The following is a 22,910-nucleotide window of genomic DNA, read 5'->3' on the forward strand; positions in this document are numbered from 1 at the left end:
GATTTAAAAGGAAAATAGCTATAAAAGATATATCTCTGGGGCTGGAGAGATGGCTCAGCGGTTAAGAGCATTGCCTGCTCTTCCAAAGGTCCTAAGTTCAACTCCCAGCAACCACATGGTGGCTCGCAACCATCTCTAGTGGGATCTGGTGCCCTCTTCTGGCATAAAGTTGTACATGCTGATAAAGCACTCATACACAAATAAATAATAAAAAAAATCTTAAAAAAAAAAGATATATCTCTCTTTTTTAAAGTTGCTATTGGGAAGAGATGGCTCAGCAGTTAAGAACCCATATTGATCTTACAGAGGTCCTGAATTTCAATTCCCAGCACCCACATCAGGCAGCTCAAAATTACCTGTAATGCCAACTCCAGGGTATTCAATATCCCTCTGACCTTCTTGGGCATGTGCATATATGTAAACAGATACACACATGTGTATAAACAAATAATAATAAGTTTTGGGTTGGTTTGGTTTGGTTTTTTGTTTTTTGAGATCGAATTTCTCTATGTAGCTTTGCACCTTTCCTGGAACTCACTCTGTAGCCCAGGCTGGCCTCGAACTCACAGAGATCCACCTGCCTCTGTCTCTGCCTCCTAAGTGCTGCAATTAAAGGCGTGCGTCACCACTGCCTGACACAATAGTAAATATTTTTTTAAAAGGGTTGCAAGGATTGGGGACATAACTCAGTAGTTAAAAGCATTTGTTACTCTTACAGAAGACCTGGGTTTGGTTCTCAGCACCCACATGGTGTCTTAACTCCAGTTCTAGGGAATTTAACATCCTCTTTGGCCTCTGCAGGCACAAGGCTCATGTGTGCTTATATATACATACATGCAGGCAAAACACTCACACATAAAATAAACCTAAAAATTTTTTTTAGTTCCTATTCAGTAGGCTAGGCTAAGGGTTGTTTTGATAATTGATGCAAATAGGTGCTACTTTCAATTGGATATGTTTTATTGACTCTATAAACATAACTGATGCTCATTATTTTATTTCTTACTCCAGGGGAGGCAGCTGGCCTGGCCTTAGGTTTGGTTATGTTAGGTTCTAAAAATGCCCAGGCTATTGAGGATATGGTTGGCTATGCACAAGAAACTCAACATGAGAAGATTCTTCGTGGTCTAGCAGTTGGCATTGCATTAGTGATGTACGGGAGGATGGAAGAGGCTGATGCTCTCATTGAATCTCTCTGTCGTGATAAGGTGAGATCCTATTTGTTTTCTCCCCTGCAGCCTACATTCTTTTTTTTTTTTTTTTAAGATTTATCTATTTATTATGTATGTACCATGTTTGACTACAGGCCAAAAGAGGGCACCAGATCTCACTACAGATGGTTGTCAGCCACCATGTGGTTACTGGGAATTGAACTCAGGACCTCTGGAAGAGCAGTCAGTGCTCTTAACCTCTGAGCCATCTCTCCAGCCCACAGCCTACATTCTTATTTTATAATATTTTTGAATGCTTTAATAGTCCCCCCCACACACCCTGAGACAGGGTATTTCTGTTTTGTTTTTCAAGACAGGGTTTCTCTGTGTAACAGCCATGACTGACCTAGAACTCACTTTTTAGACCAGGCTAGCCTTGAACTCACAGAAATCTACCTGTCTTTGCTTCCCAGTTGCCAGGATTAAAGTCATGCACCCGGCACAAGACAGGGTTTCTTTGTGTAGCCCTGGCTGTCCTGGAACTAGCTCTGTAGACCAGGCTGGCCTCAAACTCACAGAGATCCACCTGTCTCTGTTTCCTGAGTGCTGGGATTAAAGGCACACACTACTGCCACCCAGCTTAGTAGTCCTTTAATAATGTATAATGTTTATTATTTTTTCATCAGAAAACTGGCATTTTCTATACTTACTTGAGTAAAGGTTTTCTGATATCTCTTATTTATATGATGGTACTGTGTGCAGCAGGTGGCCAGAGTTACACTGTTCTCTGTAATGTGATCAATACATTATAGTTTATTGGCTAGATTACTAATTAATTTGTTCAGTGTGAGACTCCACGTTTCTTTTACTCAGTGCTCTACCCAACAATTAGTTAAGAAAAAGGCAAATTAGAATATGGTAGTGGCACACGCCTTTAATTCCAGCATTAGGAAGGTAGAGGCAGGCAGTTTCTCTAAGTTCAAGGCTGGCCTGGTCTACAGAGTTGCAGGACAGCTAGAGCTACACAGAGAAACCATGTCTTAAAACTCTGAGAGAGAGAGAGAGAGAGAGAGAGAGAGAGAGAGAGAGAACAGTTCCTCCTTTTTTGAGGGCTTATTTTCCCCATTCACTTTGAAAATTACCAATCACACATGTTTAAGGTTCGTGGTTCCTACATTAAACAAGCCTGCCTGGTGTCTGTGCTACTATACCTGAGATGTTTGTTTTCAGAGGCGGCTTCACTGCATTGCCCAGGTTGTCCTGCAGTAGCTAGACTCAAACCTCCCAAGTAGTTGGGACCACAGGCTTGCTTCACAATGTTCAGCAGCAGTCACTCTTGGAAGTAAGTTAAGGATTAATTGGAATTATTCTTTCTCAGGACCCCATTCTTCGAAGATCTGGAATGTATACTGTGGCCATGGCTTATTGTGGCTCTGGAAACAACAAAGCTATTCGGCGCCTGCTACATGTTGCTGTGAGTACTTTGATCTTTTTTAGGGGTAAAGTGGAAGGGGAAGTTTGCAGGTGAACAATAGGGTGTAGGTTGTCTACAGCATATATCATACATGACCATTATCAGTGGTCTCAAGTTAGATTCTCATTCATTGGACACAGTAATCCATAATTCAACAGTAGGATCTCAGAATGAAATAGAACAGTACCATGTCAGCATGAATAGTCCCCCCAAACAGCCCAGTGTATTTTCTAAAACTCTACCCCAAAGAGCATTCTCATTTGTAAGAGACAAGATCATGTGAGAATATGTGGTCATCCTAAAACAGACAGATCTAAAGACAGTCAAGAAACCACTTTTTCTAGCCAGTGAAATTAGCTTTAGATACCCTAACAGGAAAATGCTCTATTTCAAGAGATTCCTGCACAGGAAATCTGATGCTCACTCTTTCCAACAAACTTTTGCAGTCTTCTCAATTTAGATGTAGTTTATTAAGAATAATGTTGCCAGCTCAATAGCCAGGCAGTGGTGGCGCACGCCTTTAATCCCAGCACTCGGGAGGCAGAGCCAGGCAGATCTCTGTGAGTTCGAGGCCAGCCTGGGCTACCAAATGAGTTCCAGGAAAGGCGCAAAGCTACACGGAGAAACCTTGTCTCGGGGAAAAAAAAAAAAGAATCATGTTGCCAGCTCAAATAGTTTCCATTCCACATATTACTTGGTGAATTTCTATCACCATGACATCTTGACAATGGGAGAAAGGAGAACAACTTCACTTCAGTGCAGAAAGGTTTAAAATAAGACTCTTGTCCCATTTTCTTAGCATTTGTGTTTGATCATTGTTATTTTGTTTGTTTGGTTTTGGTTTTTTGAGACGGGGTTTCTCTGTGTAGCCCTGGCTGTCCTGGAACTCACTCTGTAGACCAGGCTGGCCACAAACTCAGAGATCTGCCTGTGTCTGCCTCCTGAATTCTGGGATTAAAGGCGTTTGCCACCACTGCCTGGTGGATCCTTGTCTTAATTGGGGTTTGGTTGCTGTGAAGTCACACCATGACCAAAGCAACTCTTATAAAGGAAGACATTTGGGGCTTGCTTACAGTCTCAGAGGTTTAGTCCATTGTCATCATGCAGGGCTCATGGCAGCATGCAGGCAGATACAGTGCTGGAGAAGTAGCTGAGAGTCCTGTTCTGCAGGCAGCAGCAGGAAGAGAGGACGACACTGGCCCTGGCTTGTCGCCTCTAGTGACACACTTCCTCCAACAAGGTCACACTTTCCAATATTGCCACTCCCTATGAGCCCTATGGGGTCCATTTTCATTCAAACTACCATAGCAAACAGTATGAATTATATTGTAAACATTTGTATTTTGCTTGATCTTAGGGCATATTATTTGGAGACAACATTGAAGGAATGCTTAAGTGTTCCTTATACCCACAAAAGCTATAATGCAGCCAAATTGGTCTTAAGTATCTCTGAATCTTAAACTTCACCAGGCCACAGAGACATCTAAAGAACCTTTCAAAGGGGAATTCTTAGATTTATTTTTTCTACATTAAGGAAAGAGGGGTTGGGCTGGGCGATGGTGGTGCAAGCCTTTAATCCCAGCACTCAGGAGGCAGAGGCAGGCAGATCCCTGTGAGTTCCGGGCCAGCCTGGTCTACAGAGTGAGTTCCAGGACAGCCAGGACTACACAGAAAAACCCTGCCTTGAAAAACCCAAAAGAGAGAGAGAGAGAGAGAGAGAGAGAGAGAGAGAGAGAGAGAGAGAGAGAGAGAGGAGAGAGAGAGAAAGAAAGGAAAGGGGCTTTTTGTTTGTTTTTATTTTTTGAGACAGGGTCTCACTGTGTATCCCTGGCTATTGATCTCAAGCTCACAGAGATACACCTCTCTCTGCTTTCTTAGTGCTAGGATTAAAGGTGAGCCAGGAAAGACTTTTTAAAAACTACATGAGCCATTATTTAAATTTATTTACTGTATATATTTAAGGTATTATGTGTTTTGATATACTTAGAAAGGACAAACACTTAATGAGGAAATATTGTTAAGGCCTAATTTACATTTGAATGATGGGGCATTTAGATCTGTTTATTAATGGAGTGTGTATCATAATGTGTGTCACAGTTATCTCAAATTTTCCCCGTAGGTGAGTGACGTTAATGATGATGTCAGGAGAGCAGCAGTAGAGTCACTTGGCTTCATTTTATTCAGGTAATAATTTTTAGCTTCAGATTCTGTTGTGTTCCATTTCTTTTTTGGTTTTTTCGAGACAGGATTTCTCTGTGTAGTTTTGCACCTTTCCTGGAACTCCTTTGGAGACCAGGCTGGCCTCGAACTCACAGAAATCCACCTGACTCTGCCTCCCAAGTGCTGGGATTAAAGGCGTGTGCCACCACTGCCCGGCGTGTTCCATTTCTTAAGTAGAGTCTTAAATACCTGAACATATTGAAGATCATAGTTGGTTCTGTGTGCCTGGGGAAAACAGCGTTGTGAGTTGGGAAGCAAAAGAACTTTTCTGTTCAATTTTCTTTAATGTCTGCTTGTTTTGTTTGTCCCTTATTTCCTGTGGCTCATACATGTGCTAAATCACAGTTTCAGCAGCAGGTGTCAGCCGTGAGCTGTCTTTGGTTAGTAAACTCCTTTCATTCCTTGATAGTCAGGTTGCACTATGAATTGTGTTAGCCAAGCTGGTCCTGAACTTGGGCTCAAGAGAGTTTCCACAAAAACAAAAGAGAGAGTTTCCTGCCTCAGTTTCCTAAGTAGCAGAGGTTGCAGGTGTATACCCTACATGTGGCTTATTGAAGAATCTTAATGAGTTGTTTTCCAGAATACCTTCTTGAAGAGGTAGGGACTAGGAATTATTGAGAGACTATCTTGCTTAAAACATTTTTTTTTTTTTTTTTTTGAGCTGAGGATCGAACCCAGGGCCTTGTGCTTGCTAGGCAAGTGCTCTACCACTGAGCTAAATCCCCAGCCCGCTTAAAACATTTTTATAGATGAAGAAAATTAAATGTGGTCAACTAGTTTAGGGGACTAGAATTAAGAAGCAGTTCTTTAAATTTTAATTTCATACATTTTCTCCAAATATGAATTTTTAAAGGTGAAAGGAACTTAGAAATCAGTGAGTACTCTTTTTAAATGTTTTCTGCATTTACTTACTTATATGTGTCTGTCTGGGCATGTGTGTGCCGCTGTGCATGTGTGAAGGTGAGAGAGCTTGGAGTCAGTTCTCTCCTTGCAACACGTGGATCCCAGAGATTAAACTCGAGTCAGCAAGCTTGGCAGCAAAGTGCCTTTACCTACTAAACCATCCTATTGACCCATATTAAATACATATTTTTAAGCTAAGGCTATAAATTTGACAATAGTTGGCAAAGTTCCCATTGTTGTGGAGCTAAATGATGAGCCTTAGATTCCAGACAGTCTCAGGACAAATCTAGCTTTCTCTCCCCCATGCTTTTGTCAGAGCTCTGTCTTGTTTGAAGAGGCTCTAACAGAATATTGTTCTCAGATTCCTTGTTGCAGTTAATATTTGAGGAGTATCTGTCCTGTGTCTAAAATTCTTACGTTTTCTCATGTGACATCATTTACCTTCAAGCATGTGCTTCATTATGTGTACAAGTATTTTACCTACATATATGTATGTGCATCACATATGTGCAGTGTCAACAGAGGCCAGAAACGGGTGTCAGATCTCCTGGAACTGGTTAAAGGCAGTTGTGAGTCACTGATGGGGTGCTGGGAGTGACCTAAATCCTTCCTCTGCAAAAGCAGCAAATGTTCTTAATTGCTGAGCCTTCTCTCTTCCTCTGGTAAAGTCAGGTTTGGTTTTTGAGCCAAGTTCTTGCTCCAGGGCGGATTCTATTCACTATGACTATGTAGCCCAGGCTGCCTTCTAACTCATAATCATCCTGTCTCAGCCTCCCAAGTGCTAGGATTACAGGCGCACCCCATCATCTCTGGTCTCTTTAAATGACCCTGCAGTCATTTAGCTTATACTACAACTAAAGAATTTATTTAGTCTTGATTTTTTTAGAAAAATTTTTAGTTATGCTTATTGGACATAAATATCAAAAACATTTATTTGTTCTTTCTCAATAGAAATGAAATTATCTTTATGTAAAATTCTCATCTGCATTGTTCTCTTTATTCACAAGATAGACTGTGCAGGTGTACTATTTTCAGTCTTCCTCCAGATTTGGAAACTGTTACTCGTTTATAATGATTATGATCAGTGATAAAAATAGGACTGGGGTTGTAGATCAGTGGTAGGGCAATTTTCTAGTATCTGCAAGTATATCTGCAAAATAGAGCCTGAGTTTGATCCCCAGCACTGTGTCAGAAGACAAAAAAAAAAAAAAAAAGAAAGAAACATAGGTCTTAAAAAATTGACAGGCATCAATGGTAGTACATGCCTATAATCTCTCCCTCAGGAAGATCATAAGTTTAAGGCTAACCTTGGCTACATATACTGAGACACACACACACACACACACCCTTTCTTTTTTCTTTTAAGTATGTGGGTGTTTTGCCTGCATGTATATCTGTGTACCACTTTTATACCACCATCAGATTCTTTGGAACTGGAGTTACAGTTGTGGGCCACCATGTGAGTGCTGGGAATCAGACCTAGAAAAGCCAGTACACTTAACCACTGAGTAATCTCTCTAGCCCCATCAAATTACAGATTTCTTTAAAGTATTCATAAAAAGAAAATTACAATTAAATACCAGTGGTAAAATTTTGAGACAGTGTTGTCCTTTTTCACAAATAATTGATGTTAGTGTTGTATTTCAATCAGTAGACTATCTGGAAATGATGGGATAATCTCACTAGCGTATAATCAAGGTCAAAAAAATTTTTAAAGTAATATCAGAAGCTAGTTTATAGATTTTATTATTTTTGTAGGTGTGTGGTAATGGGAGTCTACAAACAGTATAGAGCATGTTGGGCAGCGCTTTGGTAGTATTGCTGGCAACTATGTGTTTAGAGTTCTTGAAACAACTGTGTGTGCTTCCAGGTGCATAAAGTGTAGAGCTTAGACTATTATCAGCACAGTGCCTGAGAACAGCCACCTTAGGGTTGGGGGTGTGGCTTGGCAGTAGGACACTTGTCTTGGCATTCATGAGTCCCTGGGTTTAATCTATAGCATCAGGAAGGGGAGGAAAATAATGTTTACTAGACAAGAATATAAATCTTAACATATGGCAGACTCATCAGAGTATATCCTCAAACCAAAACAATGATTTTTGTTTGTGTCTGGCTTTTGTTTGTTTTATTATTTTTTGGAGGGTGGGGAAGTATAAATTATTTTGTTGTTGTTGTTTTGTTCTGTTTTAACTGAACTAACACATCTGTATGCTGTTAAAGTATTAAGACCACTAGGGGAAAGTGCCTAATGTTTTAACGATAAATTAATTAAAATTTGAGATATACTTTGCCCAGCAGATAGTACAGAGCTCATACATATATGCACATGTTGGAGTCTGTGCATTAGATCCATGTTCTAGGTAACGACTCTCCCACTAGAGGAATCTATGTCTGGTTTACTTACAGTGAGATTCTTCATCTTGCATATTTCATAATTATCCTGAACTCAATTGCCTAGGAAGGCTCGGTGATAGAGCAGGAGGTCAAAGTATAAGTACAGCTCAGCTTTAGAGGGCAAAGCTAAGATACGAGCTCGTCATTGCCACCTCCCCCAGCCTCAATTTGTTTACCATTTGTGTGGGTAGCATTGAATGAATACACCAGCCGTCAATGGAGTTGACTGCCATTCACTGGTCCCTGTTAAGAATGGCACAGAATGTAGATGCAAAGACTGAGGTGAAGTTAAACTAAATGTCATTTCTAAATTCAGTCAGCTGTCCGGTCGAGGTTGCACTCATTTCTAGCTTAAACAGTACAAAGTGAAATAACAAACAGTAAATGAAAATTTTTGTGCTAGAAGTTCAGCCACATTGTTGGGTCAATACAGGCAGATGTAACCTCGGTTTATGAGATTACTCACTTACATTTAGGTCTCTGGATTGGAGTTCCATAGTCCTTGTTTCAGCATGTTGATTCATACCTTTGAGGAACATAGTCTGGTTCAAGTACCTAAGGGCAATTTCTTTTGCTTTCTCCTCCTCTTCTTCCAGTGGACCTGCCTCTACTGATTAAATGCCTATTAACAGTTCTACTTCTAAGGTCTGTTACATTGCCTGACATATAACTACTGTCCTCTCCATTTCTTCTGTCAAGATAGTTTCCTGGTTGAGGAAAATGACTACATTTAACTTTATCACCTTTAAAACCACTCTTCACTTTACCTCCAAATATGATCAGAAGGTTTTGTTTGTTTGTTTGTTTGTTTGGTTTGGTTTTAGGGTTTTACATGTATATTTTTAGGGGAGGAGGATCCACTATGTATCAGATTTTTGTAGGATTTTTTTGCAGGGAGTCTCACTGAATCTGGAGCTCCCTGGTTCAACAAGAGTAGCTGGCCAACAAGTTCAGGAATCCTCCTGTCTCTGCCTCCCCAGCAATAGGATTGCAGCAGGCAACTCTACCCAGCTTTCTATGTGGGTGCAGGGGACCCAGACTCAGGTCCTCAATCCTGCATGGTGAGCGCTGCTGCACCATCTCCCTAGCTCTATAATCATTGTTTTAAAGACTGAAATTTGTTGACTTATATAATTTTATTTCATTTGAAAACCAGGGTAGAGATTGCTTTTGTTTGTAGCCATACAAACTACTTTGTCCATGTTTTGACTTTGTTTAGATAAGGACATTGGACAACCTTAGTATTAACTCCCACTTTCAAGAGCTGATGTTTTATTCTGTGCATTGTCTTGGTACACTCGCCCATCGCCTTACTCAAATTAGCCGAGGATTGCCCATTCTGCTACATATAGCTGACTTGCTCTTCAGTTTTGTCACCGTCATTTTCAGTGAGGAGAAGTGTATCTAGGAGAATGATTGATGAAGACTGTATGGTTGAACTTTGGAGCCTCATTGGGCTCTGGTACAGGGCAGGATTGATCCCATTTCGAATTCCATGTTTTGAGAAAAATTTAGAGTTTTCTACCATTGAATTCCCAAAGTAGATTGTATTGGAACATTTTCTAAGTGCTTTTACTGACTTTGTGGCCTGGTAATTGCAGGTGATGTACCTGCAAAATGCTTTCCGAAATGTCTTATTGAAGAGGGTGTAGATCAAAGGATTCACCCCTGAGGAAACGTAGCCTATCCACACAAATACCTCCAGGAGCATTTCAAGAGTAGACTGGTTGCAGGAATCACACAAAGCTAATGTTATGTTTGTAATAAAAAAGGGGCACCACATAAGCAGAAAGAGGAAAAATACAATTCCAAGGACCTTTGAGGCTCTCTGTTCATTAGAAATGGTTTGGGCTGATTTTTTTCCAACTGAGGACATTCTTCGCATAAGAGTTTCATCTCTTGAGTTAGGTAGAGTTTTATCCTTGTGAGAACTATCCAGCATTGCAACCTTTTCAGGCGATGAAAAGGATGATTCTTCTCTTTGGAATACTGTGGACACAGTCCACAATGTTAGGCGTTGAGGTGGCTTGTTTTTGACCAAGTAAACTTTCTTTTGTAAGGCGTGAATAGTGAGAAAGTAGGTGACTATCATGATCGCAAGAGGTGCAAAGAAAGCAGCCAGTGAGCCGAAGAGCATGAAATTGCCAAAACGTTCCTTCTTCAGCTCACAGGTGATGTTGTCTGGGTTAGTCACATCATTCTCTGTCCCCTTAATAGGGACTGGGATGGCGATGCCTAAGGAAGACGAAGCAAGATAAATTGAGTCACTTTCATGTTCTTAGGCTGTTGTTGTAAGAGTTACTTGTAGAAATTTTGTGCTGATGAGTGCACTGTAATTCCTGAGACCCTCGGCTTCAAATCTGTCAGGTTTACAGCAGATCCTTTGACAAATGGAATCTAACTGTGCAAATCTGTTTTTTCCAGGTTGGAAAAGAACTCAAGATAAGGTTAATCTCCAGAGTATTTAATTTAGAGAGAATTTGGAGATTTGGTGTCTTAATTTTCAAATGCTATCTATTTATCTTTCAGGTTATACAGTTTCGCCTAACAGTTTTATCCTTTGGTATTTGTGAATATCTTTTAATCCTAACTTTTTAGAGAAAACAAAATGACCTTTCTTTAAAAATTACTGCTTCATAAACAAGCATGTACAAGTTATGAACTTGTTTTCAAGATTGAGAGTTCCTCTAATAGTTGAGAATGTATATAGCTTGTGCTACTTTTTAAATACTTTACAGTACTGTAAAGTATTTAAATACAATATTGCTTAGGGAGTAACATAAGAGTCACACCTTCAAAACAGCAGACACTGTTTAGTATGTAAGCTGATTAAGCGTTTATCTTGTATTGTTTTATAAGTCCAAAAGCACTCCTATGTCTTCACAACCTATTTATAATACCCAACAGCTCCGAACAAGGCAGTCTCCTCAAACCGTTTACAGTATCGGCCTCTACCCTTTCCACCTGTTTCATATGTACCTCTAGAAAGAAGAGTTTGTGTGTTCTGCACTAGGGCATCCGTGTCTATAGCTAGAGGAACACTGTCTAACATTTTGTTTCTGTAAGTTTTACTAGAACACAGCCATATTCATTAGTAATGTATTAACTATGGTTTCTTCTAGCTAGAACGTGTGTGTGTGTGTGTGTGTGTGTGTGTGTGTGTGTGTGTGTTTCTTTTACAACACAGTTAAGTCCATACAGCCTGCAACCTAAAATATTTACTTACCGCATATAACTGCTGAACTGCTGAGCCCTTTTTTTTTGTCAATGTATTCTTTTTTTTCTTTTTCTTTTTTTTTCTTTTTTTTTTTTTTTTTTTTTTGGTTTTTTTTTTTTTTTGTTTTTTTTTTTTTTTTTTGATTTTTCGAGACAGGGTTTCTCTGTGTAGCCTTGGAGCCTGTCCTGGAACTCGCTCTGTAGCCCAGGCTGTCCTCGAACTCACAGAGATCCACCTGCCTCTGCCTCCAAGTGCTGGGATTACAGGCGTGCGCCACCACCACCCGGCTCTTGTCAATGTATTTTATGAGCTTGTACATTATATTTAGTAAAAATTTAATGTTGATAAAGTCATGTTATCCAGCCTTAATTAAGATACTTCTACCCAACAAGCTATCACCACATTCCTGCCCATTATAGAAAAAGTCTGCTGGCCCCAACCCACCTTGTTATTTCTGTGCCTCTGTCCCTCCCTGGACACTCATTTTCTCATTCTGGTTATCTGCTGTTTGATATAAAATCTATCTATTCTCAACAGACATTTTCTTAACTCTTCTTCCCTCCCAGGCATTTCAGAGAGGTTTGGGCTCTAGAGCCATTATTACAGGAATGTGAACCTAATCTCCATGTCTTTTTTGCTTTATTGAGCTCCTTCTTCCACTGGTTAGAGAGAAGTAAGCAGTAGTTTTTTTACTCCCTTTTAACACTTCAGAATTTGTAATTTTTTTACTCTTCAAAAATTTTTTTCTTTCTACTGCAAAGCAGTGTATGTGCTGGTCAGATCATTTGTTACAAATCTGCAAGTTTGTTTTTCTGCAATTAACTTAGGAGAACTCTGAATGGACTCCGCACTTCATTCAAGGTACTCTAATAGCAGCTGTCTTGGAGCCTTCAAGATGACAGTAGACTGGAGAAGCAGCTCACAGCTAGCTGAAACTCCAGTGCCAGGAGGTCCAGTGCCCTCAGCTGGCCTCTAGGCATTGGGCACACACACAAAATGCACAGACATATGTGCAGGAGAAGCACATACATAAAATACAAATTAATAAATCTTAAAAAAATAAAAAAGATTAGTGTAGAAGCATAGAGCAGTTTAAAGGAAATTGATTTCTTCCTATAAACCTTTTCTAAACATGAGCCTAACATCTATCTTAGATTTTTTTTTTTTTTTTTTTTTTTTTTTTTTTTTTGTCAGTTAAGACACTAAAGTAGATCTTTAACTGCCTTCAGTCTGTACACATTGGAATGCCAACTTCCTGGGTGAATTTATGGTCTTTAGTACATGCTTACAAAGTTTGGCTTGCTTGACCTTTTCTCCCCTTGTTTATGCTGTTAGATGTGATTGAAGATGCATTTCATTTTTTGCTGCTTTACTTTGGTGGCTTGATTCCTTGTGCTATTTATTGGCAAATATCAACACTTTGGGGTTAAACTTCCTGAATACCAAAATGGAAGTGTGATGGTCCCGCAGCAAATACTGGCTCATTCTGAAGACACATACTTAACTGCTAACGTAGGTTTTACTGATAATGGCTTAGAAGCTGCACAGTGAATGTCATATGCAAGTTCTTGGATATCAATGGATTGCCTTGACCTCTGAGTTTTCCTAGGTACTAGAACTGGCATTCTGGCCATATGGAAATAAAGACTGGACATTCCACCAGTACCTTTGGCATTCCCCACATACCTATTGAAATTAACCATACCACTGTAATCTTGATGAATGTAGTAGCCGGGGAATTGCATTGATTGGCCTGGATTGGCTTTTTGATGGCGATGTATCGATCCACTGAAATAGCACAGAGATGCATGATGGAGGCAGTTGAAAAGAGAACATCAAGGAATAACCAAGCCGGACACAGGACCAGTGGGAGGGGCCATATAGCCTCTGAAAGAAAAAGAATTTTTCCTTATAGAATGGCAATCTTCAGTTTAATCTTTTTCTTAAACCAGTACATATTTTTAAACATCTTAAAATGACCTTGGAGATGTCATTGATGCTACAAATGAATCAATTCAGATGTCTTTGAATGTGAGCTTATGGAGGAGAGCATTTATTTATCAAAATTGAACTATTAATTGAAAGTGTTCTTTAGAAAATTGTGTACTCTGATTACAGATAATGACTGGAGATGGATATCACCTGGGACTTTCATTGGGAAAGCAGGGTCTTAGGTTCTATCTGATGCATATAGGTATTGTATGAGAATACATTGAACCAAACCCCCACATGATCTATATGGAAATTCAAGTTTAAGCCTCTGTGCTGCAGGAAGACTCTGTAGAAAAGGCTGTTTTAGTCTTAAAAGATGTACCTGGGCCTACACATGTGAGATATGCACTTAGTGTCTCCTAGAAAGGAACATGTAGGAGCTGGGGAGGCTCTGTTGGTAAAGTGCTTCCACGTAAGCGTATAAGTACCTGAGTTCAGATCCCCAAAACCCATATAAAAGCCGGGTGTGACAGTCTGTACGCTACAGAGACAGAGACACAGAGTCTGGGCCTTGCTGGCCAGCCAGCCTAGTCAAATCAGTGAGCTCTGGGTTCAGTTGAGCGAGCCTGTCTCAAAAAATAAGATGGAAAGTGACTGAGGAAGACTCCAGACAGCAACCTCTGACTCCCAAACACACGCACGAACACGAGGACCTCATGAGAGCTTCTCAGAGTAAACTAAAGCAAAGACATGTAGATAGAACCCAAGCAATTGATTTCTTTTTTTTTTTAAGGTTTATTTATTTATTATGTATACAGTGTTCCACCTGCATGTGTCCTTGCAGGCCAGAAGAGGGTACCAGATCTAATTGCAAGTGAGCAAGTGGTTGTGAGCCTCCATGTGGTTGCTGGGAATCAAACTCAGGACCTCTAGAAGAGCAGTAGGTGCTGTTAACCACTGAGCCATCTCTCCAGCCCATTTTTAGCTTTTTTTTTTTTTTTTTTTTTTTGAGACAGGGTTTCTCTGTGTAGCTTTGTGCCTTTCCTGGAGCTCGCTTTAGAGACCAGGCTGGCCTCAAGCTCACAGAGATCCACCTGCCTCTGCCTCCCGAGCGCTGGGATTAATGGCGTGTGCCATCACCGCCCAGCGCAATTGATTTTCTTAACTGTAGTGTTCCAGTTGTCTGTCATCAGTGGAAAATGACCTAAGACAGAAAATGGCAATGCATTCTTTAACCACCTAGTATTAAAGGGAAACAGTGCAAGAAGGAAAAAAAATCCATAATGAAGAGCGAGCATTTCACAGTAGAAAATGAGGGGAAGCTAAGAGCAGGGAAATAGACAAATATTCAAGTCTGAACTATATTATATATAGGAGCATGTCCCAGGTACTGTGGAGGCTGACTTGGAAGGGTCACTTAATCCCAGGCAACATAGCAAGATTCTATATCAAGAATAAAGCCGGGCGGCGGCGGCGGTGCACGCCTGTAATCCCAGCACTTGGGAGGCAGAGGCAGGTGGATCTCTGTGAGTTCGAGGCCAGCCTGGTCTACAGAGCTAGTCCAGGACAAGCTTTAAAGCTACAGAGAAACCCTGTCTCGAAAAAACAAAACAAAAAAGAATTAAAAAAATTCAAGAGCATGAGTGTTGCTAGAGATGGAAGCCAAGACCTGAAGTATGCTAGGCAGGTTTTCTACCACTGAAATTACTGTGATTTGGTTGTTGTTGTTGTTGTTGTTGTTAGCTTTGTTTTGTTTTTTGGTTTGGAAGTTTCTTGAGGTTTTTTTGTTTCATTTTGTTTGAGATAGTACCATGTGACTCAAGCTGACCTAAAATATACAACCCTTCTGCCTCACCTGGCTATGGTGTTCTATCAAGTGCATACAGTCTCTGTAGAACTTTTAAAATATAATTTAAACTTTCCTACTTAGCTGTTTATGTATTCTATGTTTGAAAATTAAGGTCTGGAAAATTCTAGTCATAAATTTTGTAGCCATGAGCAGGAAGCCACAGAGAACACATAAAAAATACATGTCTTTGGAATTTGACTCTTTGACCCATGGTATTTCTCCTTATAGGCTAAAAAGGAAAGCTTTCCAGTGCCAATTTAATTAGGCCTGTGAAGCCTTGTTGGCCTTACTTCCAACAGAGTTAATATGTTATGGACACCAGTTTTGGAGAAGTGGGAGTTAACATCAATACAGATCACTGGAACATTCTTATTTTAATCAGAAATGTCTGACAGTAGTGTAGAATTCTAAGAAAGGAGTGTGTAGGATTCAGAGAGATAGATCTTTAAGATCCCACCTTTCGCCGGGCGGTGGTGGCGCACGCCTGTAATCCCAGCACTCGGGAGGCAGAGGCAGGTGGATCTCTGTGAGTTCGAGGCCAGCCTGGTCTACAGAGCGAGATCCAGGACAGGATCCAAAGCTACACAGAGAACCCTGTCTCGGGAAAAAAAAAAGATTCCACCTTTCTATGATATACTAGTGGATAGACTTTTATGAAAGCAGTATAGTGGCACTAAATTAATAGAAACCTTTTATTAAAAGCAAGAATGGGGCTAGAGAAATGGTTCAGTGGTTAAGAGCGTGGCTGCTCTTCCAGAGGACCTGGGTTTGATTGCTAGCACGCACATGGCAGCTCACAACCATCTGTAGCCATAGTTCCAGGGGATCTGACACCCATTTCTGACCTCTGCAAGCACCAGGCACACTCATGGTGCACAGACATATGTATAGGCAAAATACACACATAAAATAAGATAGTAAAATAAAATATAAATGGGGGAAAAGAAAGCAAGAATGGAACTATGGGTATGGTGCACTTGCTTGTGATGCCAGCACTTGGAGGCTGAGGCAGGAAAATGAAAACTTGGGGCTAGCCTAGGCCTCATAGTAAGTTGAAAGCCAGCCTTGACAACACATCAAAACCCTGTCTCCAAAACAAAAGTGCAACGGTTTAGAAAAGCACAAAAGGAGCTAGGAATGTAATCTGGTGGTGGGGCACCCATATAGCATATAGGAAGCATCAGGTTTGATTTATAATTATATTTATTTATTGTAATGTCTTATGTTCCACCTATTTTCAGCAGGACTTGGATTGGATATTAATTAAATTTGTAATAATCAACCAAAACAAAGATTTAAGTTTAAAAAGAAAAGAAAAAAAAGTATCTATGAGAAGTTAATGAGACTAATAATAGACTAATCACATAGACTAATTAATAATTGCTTTTCTTAGACTCTGGCATAAAATTTTTCTGAAAAACAAATTCTACCCACCCTGTACCTTTTTCTTCACCCTATCACCACCACCATCCCTGAAGTGAACCAAAGCCTCAAGACTAAGCAAGCACTCTGCCATTAAACTATACTCCAACCCATAAATCCCATCTTCAACTTTCTTCCTTTACTGTCTTTGAACTAAAACTAGAGAAAAGTAATATTTGAATAATGACATTTCTATGGGTACTCAAAATAATTGTACATTAAATGTCATAGAGTAATATTTGAGGAGCAAAACAAGTCTTGGGTTTGTAGATAGTTTGTTCAGCTGTTAGTAAGACAGGGCTTGTTCATTATGAAACCGCATACTGTAAAGGCCATGTACGTGAAGGTGGTCATTCTCACATGCTGCCTAAGTTTCTGTTTGTCTCCCAGCAAGGTTCAGCAACTTCATAGGCATTGCCTGTTTCTAGTACCTCCCTCAAAAATAGATCAGTCACCTCAAGGATTTGTGCAAGTACTAGCTGAGACCTAAGTATTCTATCACATAATGTGAAATATATTTTTAATTGAAAGATACTGGGTTCTGCCTCATCATCCCCAAAATTCTGTAGGCTTTCTTGTTAGTCCCATATGCTGAATATAATACTTTGGGGATAGGATCAACATTTGTCTTTGAGAAAGCAGAGTAGGGCAATGAGGGGCTGAATATAAGAATCTTCCAGAATCGTTCCTCCTGGATTCACATACTGTGCCGCTTATTTTATCATCTCAGATAACCTGTTGTAGATCCTGTCTATGATGGCGCTAATATTACCTGTTTTATAAGCTTGCTACAGTATTGTATGTGTGGGTTTGAAATATGGTGAAGTGGTACGTGTGGAATATTTGCAGCAGTGTTTGGCACAGAGATAGCACTCAAAGCGGAGTAGTTACTGATTTGAAAAGTATAGTCCATCAAACTGGCAGTGAAGGTGCACATTCAGAAACAAGCCAGATTACCTGTGTACACCTGTGTCTTGATCTGTCCAATCAGAGCAAGAGTGTAGTGCAGTGCATCTGCTTGAACGTGAGCCTGTACTGGGGGAGACAGAGAACACAGTGGGAACATCCCTAACTGCTACACTGAAATTTATCATAAAAGTGTCTTTTACTAAAGTTGAATGTTACTGCTACTTGTTATTACACTGAAACATTAATAACCAATGTACATTGTAATTGGGCTATGCCCATGCTTTTGCTTCGAGGAGCAGTATGTTGTTACTTGCTTTCTTTTTATTAATTGTAAAAATCTGATTTTTTTTTTTTTTTTTAACCTGAAGCCTCATGTTTTGATGAGATAGATTCACTGCATCTGAAATCTCCTTGCCTTTTAGTCAAGTTTTTAGTTTGGAAAGCTAAGTTACATCATTTTTTTTTTTTTAATAATTAGCATCAGTCTATAAATCTGAGTTATAAAACATCTCCCTTATTTTAAGAGTTTTAAAGATTGTTTTGAAAGGCATTCTGAAAATGCTATGCCTACGGGGTTCACAAGGCATACAGTTTAGAAACTTAACTATTGTGGGACAGCCCTAAACAATTTTTGTTTAAACAGAAGAATTCTACTGCTTTTTTTATATTTCTAAAAGCAATACCTGGTTCAATGCTTAGGTTCTGCAAAGCTTCTGGGGTGGTTACTTGGTTGGTATTGTTTTTGGTTTGGAGGATTTGGTTGGGCATGTGTGTCTGGGTGTGTCTCATCTGAACATCTCCTGGGGTTAGCTAATATGATAGTGTTTTAAGTGTTTTCATCTACTTAGTATGTAGTAGGAAATTTCCTTGGCTTTTTAAATTTCTACTTTCCAAAATGTGTTCATTGCCTTGTTCTCCAGTTTCAGAATTAGTCTTTCCAACCTGTCTTTCAAACAGTTTAATGCACTTTGTTTCACTGCTCCATGGGTACTGCTTCATACTACGGCTCATAGAATATGGATTACAATTTGTTACAGTGGAGCCCAGTGTGGCGATTCACACTTTTAACCCCACTACCCAGGAGGCAGAGGCAGGCCGCCTGGACTACACAGGGAAATTGTGTCTTGAAAAAAAAAAAAAAAAACCTAGCAAAAACCCACAAATGGATAACCAAATGTTACATATTTTTGCCTTCATGTTTTCAGTAATGTATTTGATAAGAAAAATATTGAAGATATTCCGTTTCTTACTCAAATCTTTTTATCTCTTTCCCTCTCTCCTTTCCTTCATTCCTTCTCGTCTGTCTTTTTTTGTTGTCACTTTATTTTGTTTTGTTAATTTGAATTTCATTTATTTATAGCATGTGTGCACTTGTGTGTTCGTGTGCAAGTACACACACACACACACACACACACACACACACACACGCACGCACGCACGCACGCACGCACGCACGCACGGGAGTGGGGACAGAAATTGCGTAGACTTTGGTACATGTGTGAAGAACAGTGGACAATTGGAAGGAGTCAGTTCTCTCCACCATGTGGGTCTTGGGCATGAACTCAGGTCCCCCGCCAAGCACCTTTACCCACATTTACCGTGGACCATCTCGCCAGTGGCTCATGGTTTGGAGGTGTTTGTTATTGCAAGAGGGTCCTGCTTTGTGACCCTCAGGCTAGCATCCAATTTTCAGTCTTCCCACCTTGGACTTCCTTGCCCAAGTATTTCTGATGTAGGTGTTTTTAGGGTTTGTGTTAAAAGCTGTTGTATTGTAATCATGGATTTTAAGAATAATAGATGAAATGGTAAAAATAAGCAAATAAACCTGTAAAGGTTGCATCCAGTGCTCCCAAAGATTTGGCAGAAAAGTTAAAAGTGTCATGTCAAGAGTTTCAGTCTTGGTAAAACAGAAATTCAGACAATACGGAATTAAATATTACAAATAAATATTTGAATAAAATATCCCTCAATTAAGAACACCAGGGCTACTTTGTTATTTCTAGCTCATTCTTTTTAAAGTTTTTAAGTTTATTAGAATACTTAACTACTATAAAGGTTTTTAGTTGCTTTTATTGAACTTCCCTGTAATAGCTTAAATTGTTCAAAATAGTAGTTAATCTTTTATGATTATATAACCAAGAACACTTTGGTTTGTAGATTTCAGAAGTTCTGAAGACTTCCCATATAATTAGAAAAAAATCATACATCATGTACTTTTAAAAATTATCAGAAATTCATGCAAATGTGTTAGTTTAGAAAGTCTTAGTATTTATCAAGCTGGGAAGGCTATACAAAGATCTTACTATTTGAAATCAGGTCCCCACCCATTTACACTGTACACAGCTTCCAGTTTATGAACATTCATTTCCCATGGTAGCATGTATCCATATGCCCTGTGGTCACAGACTATATCTTAAATAATAAATTCATACCGTGACATTTTAAACAATAATTACATTCCCAGGTTAGTTAGGGTTGCTTCCCCACCCCACAATCTAATAGCTTCTTTATACAGCATAACTACTGATAACAAAGTGGTTGGGACTCTAAGATATTTTATGTAAATTGTTTTACAAGTATTTGAAGGATGAAATGCTGTTAAAAATGGGTTACAATTTAAAACATACATATGTAGGTGTCTTATATATTTTATGTTAAAATGTTTAGTTTTCTGCTGTTTTTTATTGTTAAACTATCTTAAGCAATAATTTTCTATATAAGCAATTTCTTCAGCTCATGAGGTGCCAACTATTTGAAACCTCCTTATGAAGTGTTTGTCAGCTAACTTGAACACTATAGACTTTTCTCTGTTAAGATTCCTTATTCTGGGGCTAGAGAGAAGGTTCAGTGGTTAAGAGCACTGACTGCTCTTGTGGAGGACACTGGTTCAACTCCCAGCACCTACATGGCAGCTCACAACTGTGTAACTCCTGTTCCAGGGGATCCGACACTCTCACACAGACATAAATGTGGGCAAAACACCAATGCACATAAAATAAAAATAAATAAATTTTTTTTAAAGATTCCTTATCCTTGCCAATGATTTGCAAATAGTAGATGTTTGGTATCTACAGACTAAGGTTTCAAATTAAAATTCACTTCTATAAAATTCCTTCAAATCTCTATTTAATCTTTTTATGTTAGTACAACATAGATAATGCATTTTGATATTTTCTGTATGCCTAGCGAAGCACCAAAGAGTGTGGGGTTTATTCCTCACCATCTTACTACACATGAAGACACAAGTTCTTCATTCTATCTGTCTCCCTGCTGTTTCTTATAAAATAATTGGAATAGCAGTTTTCTCTACTTTTTCATTTAATCAACCAGTGTGTTCTGGGTTAGTAAATCTTACTTGCTTAACTTGTGTGTTTATTCTCCACACATAAATACAATTCTTGGGAGCCTGAGCATCTGTTATTATCTTAAGTGGTTTATTAGTGGAGTATCAGTTTATCCCAAACATTGACTAATTAACTGTTCTTTTAATGTTGACTTTGAAACTAAGAGCCCTCATAATTCCTCAACGAAATCATTTGTGTTTGCTCACGTAGTTTGGGGTGATATACACACAGCAGAAACTCCGTATACTTACTTTAATGTATTGTCTTTTTTTATTATACAAAGATCTGAAAGTCAAACTATTTTTATTATCACAGTAACTCAGGATCTTTTCCACTTATTTTATTGACTTTCAAGTTTATTGGGAACACAGATGGTCAGATACCATAAAAAAAAATTAAACAGATGGGTCTTCTCTTGAGGTACTCTGAACCAGACCATTTCCTTTTGTAACTAAACATCTTTTCTTAAAGGTTCAAGGTTGTAATAGGGATGAGACTCGATGGTTCAGTGATTAAAGTCCCAAAATTGTCCAAGTTATATTCCCTTTGTTAAAGGGAAAGTATGAATAATTTCTTGAAAAGTATGGTTTTTTTACTTACTATAAGTTTTAGGTAATGTTACATGCAGAATCTGTGAATATTGCCAAATTAGTGATTTTATGAGATGGCTGAGGAGGGGGTAAAATTGTTCCTAAGAAATTATTTTTGTAAGCCAAGCAGTGGTGGTGCATGCCTGTAATCCCAGCACTTGGGAGGCAGAGGCAGGTGGATCTCTGTGAGTTTGAGGCCAGCCTGGTCTACAAAGCGAGTTCCAGGACAGCCTCCAAAGTTACAGAGAAACCCTGTCTTGAAAAACCAAAAAAAAAAAAAAAAATTATTTTTGTGTCCTTTCACATTTATAGCAAATCATAGAAAAAATGAGGGAATGTTTCCTTCTGTGTCTTTAATCCAGGTCCATCTTTTATTTCAAAGAAAATAAAGATCAAACGAATGCCAGGTTCTTTAGTAGTTGGGGGTTTCAATGCCAGGAACAAGGAGAAATACTTACCAAACATGATTGTCAAGAGGGCAATCGGCATCACAAACACTCCAACCAGCAAATCAGCCACCGCCAAGGACAGCAGAAAGTAGTTGGTAGCATGCTGCAGCCTTTTCTCCAGTGACACAGCCAGAATAACAAGGATGTTCCCACCGATGGTGGGTATTATCACCAGGAGTATCAGCAGAGCTGCCCACTGCACCTTATTCCCCTGCTCCTCGGCAGTCAGCTTCATTTCCTTTGCTACTGATTCTGTCTGTAGTCCAGAATGCTTAGACAAGATCAAGTGATCACATATATTCTGTAAAATGTGCCCAGGAGTTGGGCTTTGTTCAGACATTTTATAAGAGCAAGCCGTTCGCTGTTCTGTGATTCAGTCCAGTACCAGACAGTGGTCAGCATGGTCAGTAGCTAAGCTAGTCATCTGCTTTTGCAAGGCATTGTACCCATGCCAGACATTCAAAGCCAAGATTGACTTATATTCCTTTTTAAAGATTCAGGTTCTCCAAGATGCATCTGTCCATGTTTGCCAGTAAGACATCCACAGTTTTAGTCTTTTCTAGAGGCTTAGATTTCAGAAGACTCAATGAAAGACACCAATAGATATGGAAGAAGGGGGGGGGGTGGAAATGTTAGTTTCTCATCTTTTTTTTTTCCTGTAATTCTAAGAGATGAATTTGAACTTAAATGTCAGAGAGTTCCGCCTAGATACAGAGAGGTTGTGTTATTTCCAGAAAGCAGTAAAAACACTAGACCCGACTAAGTCCCACTTCCTATTTTGATAGATTGGTTCATCTAGTGCCCACAAAAATACTGTAGTTCTGATTTACCACAGAGGTAATGTAGAGAAGATAGCACACTACATGCTATCTGACTCTTGAATACTTCCCACTTAACTGTAGAAAACATACAGAATAGTGAATCAAAGCTCTAAATAGTTGTAAGTAAAGGAGGATTCAGTAAGTTCTGACCACTCACCCAGTAAGTCTCAAGCCCACCTAAAGTCTGAGTCAGAATTTACCAGCTGAGAATCTGAGTGTGTAATCATTTGTCTGA

The 22,910-nt window shown here is 39.3% G+C and overlaps 2 protein-coding genes across 2 annotated transcripts in view; one reads left to right on the forward strand and one right to left on the reverse strand.

The window, feature by feature from the left end:
• Psmd1 (proteasome 26S subunit, non-ATPase 1) overlaps positions 1 to 22,910 on the forward strand; it is a 72,120-nt gene that overhangs the window by 16,507 nt on the left and 32,703 nt on the right. Inside the window, exons 12-14 of the mRNA XM_036173651.1 lie at positions 1,012 to 1,208; positions 2,530 to 2,625; positions 4,745 to 4,809. Of these exons, the coding sequence (XP_036029544.1) occupies positions 1,012 to 1,208; positions 2,530 to 2,625; positions 4,745 to 4,809 (358 nt within the window). The remainder of the gene's footprint in view (positions 1 to 1,011; positions 1,209 to 2,529; positions 2,626 to 4,744; positions 4,810 to 22,910) is intronic.
• Htr2b (5-hydroxytryptamine receptor 2B) lies at positions 9,485 to 22,197 on the reverse strand. Its single transcript, XM_036173456.1, has 3 exons — positions 21,864 to 22,197; positions 13,046 to 13,246; positions 9,485 to 10,377 (listed from the first exon to the last, which is right to left on the reverse strand). The coding sequence occupies exons 1-3, from the start codon at positions 22,192 to 22,194 to the stop codon at positions 9,485 to 9,487; spliced, it is 1,425 nt and encodes a 474-aa protein (XP_036029349.1). The 5' UTR covers positions 22,195 to 22,197.

The sequence above is a fragment of the Onychomys torridus genome, chromosome 23, assembly GCF_903995425.1.
Source record: "Onychomys torridus chromosome 23, mOncTor1.1, whole genome shotgun sequence".
Lineage (NCBI taxonomy): Eukaryota > Metazoa > Chordata > Mammalia > Rodentia > Cricetidae > Onychomys > Onychomys torridus.